The sequence below is a fragment of the Papaver somniferum genome, chromosome 9 (genome assembly GCF_003573695.1).
Source record: "Papaver somniferum cultivar HN1 chromosome 9, ASM357369v1, whole genome shotgun sequence".
Lineage (NCBI taxonomy): Eukaryota > Viridiplantae > Streptophyta > Magnoliopsida > Ranunculales > Papaveraceae > Papaver > Papaver somniferum.
This window is the reverse complement of record NC_039366.1, coordinates 202,977,380-202,987,790: the sequence shown is the minus strand read 5'-3', so window position 1 is coordinate 202,987,790 and position 10,411 is coordinate 202,977,380. Positions and strand designations below refer to the sequence as shown.

Genomic DNA, 10,411 nt, shown 5'->3' with positions numbered 1-10,411 from the left:
CTATCATACCAGTTCGACATTCTTAATTGCAAGGGAATTCTACACAATCACAAACAAGGCTGACTCGACCAAATCAAACCTATAAAATCTAGCAAACAAAAAGCATGATGTCTCCACTTATATTGTTTCTAGACTAGCTTATATTTCTCAAAAGGGAATTCGTTACAATTTGAGCAAACCCCTCTGGAATCAATCCGAGCTAATGTGAGTGAAACATAGGCGAGGGAAGCTCAATGGATCTTTGATACCCAATGCCTCACATGCGTTACAAGGCGGTAGGTTTCAACTCACAAAAACCTTCATGAACTTTGAAGTGTTCTTAAAAGAGTAACCAATATCCTTCGAAACTTTTTCCTAATAAGCGCGTTACCCTATTGGTCCCGTTCTAATCAAGTTTTAAGCTTGGGTTCGCGTTAGGTTTCGTTTTCCTAAGGTGCTCAAGAAGGGAGCGGTGATGAAATCCGAACCCTTATCTTGTATTGGCCAGACCTTGCCCTTTACTAGGAATTTAAAAACAGTCTGGTTCAGTCCTCAATCAATTATCACCTTAAGGAAGACAGTAACCCACTTGCAGGAGATTCGCGGGTGTTTCGATTGGACTTACCTCCCATACCAGACAGGGGTTGAACCGTTGTAGTCGACTCAGGCCACTGAGTCCGGTGTTAGTGTGCGAAACCGAGGGGCCGAGACGATATCGTAATTGTCGTCCTTCCCTGCAAACAATTTAATAATATTTTTTATTAAATAACCCTTCCGTAGGGTTTTAAAAAAATTAAGTCCAAAAGTCCAAATTAAAGTGCAAAAATAAAAGGAAAGTCTAAAAAATATAAAAAAGTCTATTTTTTTTTCTCTCTTTTATATAAAATAAAAAAAAAATCTTTTTCTTTCGCTCCTTTCGCTTTGCCTTTTACTCCAACTCTTTAAGTATACACCAAAAACTTTGGCAAAATTTTATTTCGCTCCAACTTCTAAAATCTGAAAGGAAAAGACAAGAACCCAAAAATGTAAAGAAGAACAAAAAATAATAAAAAAAATCTAAAAATGCTACCTAAGCACAAATCCGTGTCGTCGGCGCCAAAATGATTAATAGTTTTTTGTGTGGTTTGTAGTAGTGGTAAGGGGTATCGTTCAAACTCGAACTTGTGAAGATAAGAATTTTAGATTTAATAATACTAATAAATTATATACATAAATTATAAACAATGTGGGGGAGAGTACTGGGACTTAGGATTCCATTAAACCTCAATTTCATGCAGTTCAAATACCAATTCTAAACAATGATAGCTTATAATATAAAGTTTCATTGACTCTAATTCATTTCCTAAAGTAGATTTCGAAAGTAATGGATGTAAATCTAAAGTATAGGATATCAAAACATTTAAGTACGTATAACCCATCAATTGGAAAGACAACCATTCAATGATAATCATAATTCCATTAGATAATTTTGCAATTAGTCATAAAAAGAATTAATATAATTACCGCATCTGGGAAATTTGACTTCCTCCTTTGTCCCAGTGTTGGGTTTAGATCATCATGATGAATATACGCTCAAAATAATTTATTATGGCTCAAAAATGGTCCACAATGATGAAATGGAGAGAAAATGGTGAAAATCGAGCGTTTTCAACGTTTATAATTGTTACAAAACACTGTTACAATCAACGATAAATGGTAACTGTTGTTTTCCGCGGAGATATACGACCCACACTATGACCCACGATCACTTGTCGTTGTCACTGTTGAAGAACGACGGTTTTGGCAAGTCTGTTCTTCGTGTTCTTCATGTTCTTCAGCAGCAGCAGCAGCGGAACCCGAATTTGGGAAACTCGAATTTCTTCCTCTCTGGCACTCCTCTCAACCCCAAACTCTCGATACCCCTTCTATGTGATCCTCCGAACCTACTTATACAACATTTTGACATTTAATCTCCTTCAATAACTACAAATAATTCTCTTTTATGCGGTAGTGAAGAAAATATTCTCATGCAGGATACGAGGATTTCTTCCCTTATTTATCTCCTTCACGCATCTATTTTATCTCCACAAACTCCTTACACGCTGAACACAACTCCATTTCAGAGTAAAACTTGCGCAAGCATGGTATATTCACCTAATCTCTTAACAGAAAATGTGTGAAACTAAGAGAACCCCGTGAATATTCACGACTCCCTGGTTTGATCGACTGAGAATCTACAGCCTCACTAAATCGATCCAAACGATCCTACCAACTTTGTTATGGTATATCAAGTCCGTCCCACCAAAATTCCGAGATTGAATCTCCCTAAAACAGCCAAGAAATCCAAACCTCAATTATGTCCGTGAAAAACAACTTTTCCCGCCAAATTTCATTTTTGAATTCTTAAAGATGAAGTGCCTCTAATCCAAAAATCGGGTCCCTTTAGGAATTGGGGTGGAAATAGTAATTTTTGGGGCTGAAACAGTAATTTTCAGGGTGTATTTAACAACTCCTTCGGGTGCTTTTAGCGCATTTCTGAGGTGCCTTTAACACTTTATCCTGGGGTGTAAAACACCACTTTTTGAGCCCATTTTGTCGCAAGAGCTTATTTCTCTAATAATACCTATAAAGACATAAAATAACACAATAAATACAAAATCGAGCACTAACAATACATACAATTGAGACATATTAGACACATAAATGTGTCCCAACTAATTAGTTGGTATTCGACACATAAATACCAACTAATGTATCACAGATAAGATAGGAGCAAACTAGTTGCTGGGACGTGGATAGATTTGAAGTTCCGTCAGAAACTAATTTAAATCTGATTCAAGGATCAAGATTTTAAGAGAACAAAATTGATAAATAAAATTGATTGATTGAATAATATTGATAATAAGATGTTCTCTAAATTAAGGCATAGCCTTTAAATAGGTTCTTAAGAACCGACTAAAAGAAAAGAAAAAGGAATTCTACCTAAATTAGGAAAGTAAAGGAAATCCAAAGAAAGTAAACTAAAACAGATGTAATAGATCAACAATCATTATTGATACAGACGCAAGGGATCAAAAACCATTGTTGATAGATACGCATATGTCCTACATCATGGACATGGTAAGGAGTATGAGGAAGTGGTGGTTCAAGTTTGGATTGGAATGGTTGGAAACCAGGTTTGAGACATGTACATGTATGGGGTTGTCAAGTTGACGTCCGGGTGTATAATCCACAAGAAATAAAATCAGATCCAAGAACAATCAGTTTATTTTTCATTGGCTATGCAGAGAGATCCAAAGGGTTTTATTGTCCTAATTATATAATGAAAATAATTGAGGCTAGAAATGCAATATTTCTAGAGGATGGAAATATTGGTGGATGTCTTCAAAGAATTTTATTTGAAGAAGGGCGTGATCAAGTAACTACACGTGCACCTTCTTTAGAACTACCCACTTCGCAAGAAATTTAAAAAAAAATTCATAAAAGAGGAAATGGTGTTTCAAAACTTACCACTTAATGAAGATCCAATCATAATGGAACCTAAATGCAACATCTTCAAAATGAAAATGTTAAGATTCCAATAAGAAGATCCTCCAGAACAAGAAAACCCGCAATACCCTCAGACTATGAAGTGTATCTTCAATAATGTGACTATAACATCGGTGTTGAGGATGATCAAGTAACATTTTTACAAACAGTTAATGGTGCCAAATCCAAACTTCGTCTAGAATACATGAAAAATGAGATGGATTCCATTCATAACAATCAAGTTTGGGACATTATAGAATTACCCAAGGGAGTTATACTTATTGGTTGTAAATATATATTTAAGACCAAAAGAGACTCCAAAGGTAATGTCGAAATATACAAAGTCTATACTTGTAGCTAAGGGATTTACTAAAAGGGAAGGTATTGATTACCATGAAACTTTCTCTCCAGTTTCAAATAAAGACTCAATTCGAATAATCATGGCGTTACACCAAATTGATGTGAAAATTTCATTTCTTAACGGAAGTCTAGATTAAGAAGTGAATATGGTGCAACCTCAAGGTTTCTCTTCAAGTCAAGGTGATCACCTTAAAGAAATCCATATATGAGCTTAAACAGGCATCCCACCAATGGTATATGAAATTCCATAATGTGATTTCTTCATTTGGTTTCGTTGAAAAAATATATTGGATCAATATATATATCTCAAGGTTAGTGGGAGAAAAATAATCTTTCTAGCCCTTATATAAATTATATTTTGTTGGCTAGTAATGATGTGAGTCTGTTACATGAATTTAAAACAGTTTCTTTCACAAAACTTTGAAATGAAGGATATGGGTGACGTCTCTTATGTTATTGGTATTGATATTCTTAGAGACAGATCCCAATGGACATTAGGACTGTCTCAAAAGACCTTCATAAACAAAGTTGTGGAACGGTTCCAAATGCAGAATTATGCACCTAGTATATCACTTGTTAAAAATGGGGATAATATAAGTTTAAATCATTACAAAATAGTGATCTAGAAAAGAAAAGAAAAAGTAATGGAAGCCATTACATATGCATCAATCGTTGGAAGCTTAATGTATGTAAAGTTTTCACAAGACCTGGCATTGCTTTCGCAGTTGGAATGTTAGACAGATATCAGAGTAACCTTGGTGAAGCTAGGGTATGTAGCATGTTACGAAGCAGCTTCACAATCTATAAGGTTACAAAACTTTATCACAGGGCTAAGAACTTGGATTCTATTTCGAAGCCGTTAATGTTGTACTGTGATAATTTAGCTACATGATTTCTACTCCGACATCAAGAAAAGTGGGAGTAAGAATTAGTGTATCGATATCAAATAGATTTTGTCAGAAAATGTGTCAAGTTAAATCACGTGACTAAGGAGCACATTAACACTGAATTTATGCTTTTAGATACACTGGCGAAAAGATTATATCCTCATTTATATAGGGATCTTGTTAAACATATGAGTCTGATCAACCTTTGGTGTGTATTATGTAACGTGCATTTAGACACTTTCTGAATTATGTGACTTGTAACATTTAGGAATAAAATTTCTATATTTTACATTCAAGTTGTATACATAAGGCCTTGGAAAATTAGAAATGTCTCATTGGAGACAATAGTTGGACATGAATAAGTAATTGGTACTTACTTATAAAGTCATTACAGTTAACCTATTTACGAAAATGATGTTATCATGATAGATGGAAGGGATTGCTCACTAATAGAGTTTTGACCACCATGATTCGTACATTAATTTTATTAACATGTTCCATTTTATTGAAAACTATCACTGGCCATATAAAAAATATGCCAAATTCACTTATAAGATGAAGGGAAATGCATGTTATGAGACAAACTTGTGTCACATGAGCCATGTAGGAGAATGTTGGAAAACCAATGATGTGGCCCATGTGCCTTATCATCATATGAAATGGTTTCATCTAAACGACATGTCTCTACACTTAAGGTTTTGTCTTTTCCCATGAAAGTAGTTGTGTTTTGGAATTGGTTCTCATGTCTGTTGTGACTCTTGATGGAAGATTTATTTAAGGAGATCAAGAACAGGTCCCTACACTCATTGAAAAACAATATCTACATTCTGTAACCATCATACAAAGAAAATAAGGAACCGTAAGAATGTAGATAAATCTTAGAGTAATTATTTCTACTTCAACTAATAATAGAAACAAATGGTTTTCTGCAGAGGCGAGCCACATGGAAAGCTGGGTGTACAATTACCCAGCCAGCCCATTTAGTTTCCAAGCCTAATTTTTCATATTTTAGACAAATTTACCCATTTTCACTCATTTTGCACCATTAATAACTTGCCCATTCATAACTCTTGCCCACCCAATTCTCAGAACCCGGCTCCGTCCCTGGATTTCTAACGTTCTTTATTGGTTCTTATTCCATAATTCTCATGAAATCAACTATAACTAGAGGTATGTGATTTATCTTATTTCGGCATAAAGAATTTCTAACACCTTCATGAATCAAGAAATCTATGAATGTAGGAAGATATTGGTTGGATAAAGAGCATATATATGATGAAACTCGCCAAATTGATATGATGGCTACCTTTGATGGTACCACGAGTTTGTGGATGTCATTTACAACCTTGGGTGTTGAAGAAATGGTATTTCGAGAATAGAAACGTCTGCATTCCTTCCTACAAATGCCAGTGCCAAAACCAGCTGTGTCAATGCAGGACTTACCAACCTAACCACGATTATAATGAATGAGTGGATGAGCAACTAAATATATATCACTCAACAGAATAAAGGGGGTTGGGTTAATAATTAAAATGAGTGAGTAGTACAATTTATGATTAAAGGCATGAAAAGTCCCCGTCGCAAATAAATATCTTAGGTGCCCCAAAAGGAAATTCCATTCCCCCCGGAAGCCTCAACCCTAATATTAATCAAAATGCTCGTATCTAGCATAAAACAAAAGCCTGCAAACAAATGAAAACCTAACCTACTATATATACATGCAATGTGAAACAGAAGGTCTACATAGAATTATTATTACTTGATACTCTGTGACCTCGGTGAATATCCCATCCAAGATCAATAAGTGGGGAAGAATTTAATTTTTCTATCCTCATTTGGTTTACTTCTTCTGTTTCTTAGGTTGGCTACTCTACTGAGTAGTTGAGATTTCGAGAGGCTAGCTAGCTATCGACTTCTGAGCAAGTTTGTATGTAATCCATAAAAGCATTTAATGGCTAGTATTCCCCTTGTTCTGTTGGTAGGACGTACTGTAGAGATACACATGAGTGTTTGGAGACACAAATGAATAGTTTGTATTAAGATCAAATACTTTCCACATTAATTGGATCTGAAACAGAAGGTCTACATTAATGAGTATTAGTGTTATTACACTGTATCTCTCTTTCTCTACTCATGAGTCATGATTAGTTAATTAAAAAGTACTACTAGTGCTATTAATATGTCCATCAATTAGGTTTAGCATCTTAATTTCGTGATTCAATATCAACACCACCAGCCTCCTCCGCATTATTATCTCCACCGACTGCATTTGGTGATTCAAGCGTCTTCCCTTTTGGACTCTGCTGCATCTCTTTCCCTTTACCCCATAATACAGCATATAGCCCAATCACTATCAAAGCTGATCCGACGGCGCTACACCCAATGAAAACATAGTTAAGCAAATCAGCGCATGCAGTCAAAAAAATAAATAAATAAATTCGTGGTAAGAAATAATTTATAAATATGTACCTTCCAACATATAGTTTCTCATCTAACATACCCCATCCAAGTACTGCAGCGATGACCAGTAACAATGGGCTAAACATTGACACATAAAGAGGACCACGTTTCGAAATACACCATGACATGGCAACGAGCGCCAGAGCTGAACCAAGGGCAGCCTGAAATATCAACCGGACAATAAATCAGTGGAGTAGTTATCACTTAATTTTTCAAAAGGAATTCGTATATAAAAACAAGAGTGAACTTACACTACATAAAGAAGCGATGAGTCTGATTTTAGAAACAAGTGACCAAGCTTCCAGAGTGTGTTCTTGAGACAGAGCAATGATCACGCACTGAACGCTAGCCATGCCACACATTATTGCTGAAGATGAATATGGTGCTACAAACTGGTTGTTCATTTTTGTCTGCATAAATATTTATAAAAATTAATTAGTGCTGTAATTAGAGAATGATAGAAAAAGATTTAAGTAATGAGATGCTCAATTACTTGGATTATGAACCAGGATGCCGACGCGGCACAACTAAGGGCAACAAATAGAGGATCCAGTAAACTGCTTGAATCACCACCAGACTTATCGACTGCCATTTTCTCAGCATACCTCCAGTGCAGACTTGATGTACCGATGTTGATCAAACTCCCTTTATAGAAAGTCATCAGCATAGCTCCTCCTACGCATATAATTGTACCCAATATCTTAGCCTGTCCTTGAAGTTTCTTGACGCCGATCTTCTCCATCTTGAATGGTATTGCCATCAAGAAAGTAATAGCTGGTATAAGATTTTCCAAAGCACATGCGATGGTGGCTGTCGAATATTTGAGACCAACGTAATAAAAACACTGGCTCGCTGTAGCCCTGCATGATTTTTCATTCTAGTTCGATAATCTTAACCAGGAAAAAGCAAAAAAAAAAAAAAGAGATTAATTAAGAACAATTATGTTAAAGAATCTCTCTGCATCTCACCCGATTAACGAGCACAAGACTAGCTGCCAGAACATTTTCTTAGTGAGCTTCGGCATTTTACCCCTATTAGATTAAAGAATGTAAGTGCAAAGATTATCATTTTGTTGCTTAATAGAGATATAAAAGAGGAAAACCAAAATGCATGACTAAATTGCAATAATACCAGAAAATTGTTTCTTCAAATGCAAAGAATAAAAACTCTCAGCGAACTATAAAAATCGTCATATGTATTATAAACAACCCAAATATCATCTCAAAACATGTACAGAACTAACAGTTTGAAAGTATATTTGGAAGGAAATGAAATATACAGAACATACAATTAAATTAGATGCGTACGTACCATTCAAACCACATAGCTAACGGAGCTATCATGACAGTAGAGAAGATCTGACGATACGCGATGAGAACTAACGGGTTCATTCCAGTATTAAGAGCTAGCTTTGCAAAAATGTACGAAACGGCGTAACCCAATTGAACCAAAATCATTGCTAAAGCCGGGAAACAAGCTGATATACCCATTTTGTTATATAATAGTATCTTCTTCTCAAAAATTCTCTGCTTGTTTCTCTCTACAAGGTTGATTTCTAGAGGGATATAACCAAATTTTTATTCTGAATGGTGAAGAAAGATATTTGAAGCGAAAGGAGAAGAGTTGTGAGGGCTGTTTATACAGTGGAAAGGGATATCAATTAAGCGAAAGAAAGAAGCTTGTTCTTTTAGAGCGTCCATAGTGGGCGACTAAACCCATATATTTGGTAAATTAACGAGACGTATCGACTAAATTCTGATCATCGACTAAATTCCATGTTATATTGGTACGGGACCAAAATTAAACCCAGATATAGTCGAGCGGTTGTATAGTTCACGCCCCACCACCACGTGGATATATAATCTACGCCCCACACCAGACGTACGTAAAGTCCCCGCCCCACCACCAGACGGGTATATAATCTACGCCCCACACCAGACGTACGTAAAATCTACGCTCCACACCAGGCTACGTAAAGTCTACGCCCCTTTTTTTCTAATTTTGTATGGGGAGGGCATTATACCCGCACCATTCTTTGTTTTCTAAAATATTTGTAGTGAGGCGGGCTTTATACCGACGGCCCACTTTTTTCAAAATCTCCCCAATCAGACGGAGGTATAGCTCACCCCCTACACCAGGTGAATGTATAGTGTACGCCCGATCAAATTTAATTTTCCTCTCGTAACGTCACACATCAAACTAAATTCAAATTTAATCATATTTTTTGGTCTTTAATTTTTAGTTATACTCGCACCACTAGAGTTGGTCTTAGGTGCTTAAACCAAGCGATGAAACCAACGCAATAACTCACCAAGACTTTTTAAGGTAACTCTTAGCTGGGATCCCACTTCAAGAGTTTGATATCATTTCGGTTGGAATAATAATGCACATGCAACATTGGTCCACAAAAAAATATTCTTTGTTCATTTAATTCCCTGTGCTTATTTGATATACTAGGAGAGTAGAGAATTCATTTTTCGTCGAACTAAGGCTCCATAATTATAAAAGAAGCTTTATTGTTGCATGCACATGGGAGTTTCACTCCAAGTTGCAAAAATAGCACAAACTGCTTGCAATATTCACTCAACTCCCTCGGGCATATACCTCAACATTTGTAGAGTAGGCAACGCAATACCTTCATAAACAATTCTTTTTGTGTAAAAAAATAAATAAATATGAGAGATAGCCCTAGAGATACTTGTATCCCGTTTAATGAACTTCGATAACTTCGCCGATTTGGTCATTCTTGTAGGCACCTATGACTTATGGCCTTGTTTCACTACTATCTTGCACCATCACACCACCACCTGGTCCCAATTTAAAAGGTGGAGAATGTCCCAAACAACACTTTAATACTCGATATTCTACTGGGATATTTTTTAATCACTTCAATACGAATTTGTTATCACAAAATTTATCAATTAACCCAATAACGATAATTTTTAGTTGAGAAAGATATGTAAAAATAGTCAGAAAGTAAACAATTTCATCCTTCCCATTTTTAAATATTATTATTTATTTTAATTTACATCAGGATGCCTCAAGTTTCACCCGCGCTATTTTTTAAGTTTGAACCAGGATGAATCCAGATTCATTCTTGCTATTTTTTTGGTGTCCATTTCACCCATACTAATTTTTACTAGTTCATTTGAACCGTCTTTTAAAAATATTTGGGCAATTGACCCGATTTCTCTTTGTTACTTTACCTTTGAAATAAC

At 35.7% G+C, this 10,411-nt stretch overlaps 1 protein-coding gene across 2 annotated transcripts; it reads right to left on the bottom strand.

The window, feature by feature from the left end:
- Positions 1 to 6,779: 6,779 nt before the first annotated feature.
- On the bottom strand, positions 6,780 to 8,866 carry LOC113307678 (WAT1-related protein At1g09380-like). Of its 2 annotated transcripts, XM_026556130.1 has the most exons (6): positions 8,505 to 8,866; positions 8,162 to 8,224; positions 7,687 to 8,053; positions 7,445 to 7,603; positions 7,203 to 7,354; positions 6,780 to 7,106 (listed from the first exon to the last, which is right to left on the bottom strand). In XM_026556130.1, the coding sequence occupies exons 1-6, from the start codon at positions 8,681 to 8,683 to the stop codon at positions 6,938 to 6,940; spliced, it is 1,089 nt and encodes a 362-aa protein (XP_026411915.1). In that variant the 5' UTR covers positions 8,684 to 8,866; the 3' UTR covers positions 6,780 to 6,937. The 2 variants fall into 2 exon arrangements, with proteins under 2 accessions (XP_026411915.1, XP_026411916.1); XM_026556131.1 differs by lacking the exon at positions 8,162 to 8,224.
- Between the last annotated feature and the right edge of the window lie 1,545 nt (positions 8,867 to 10,411).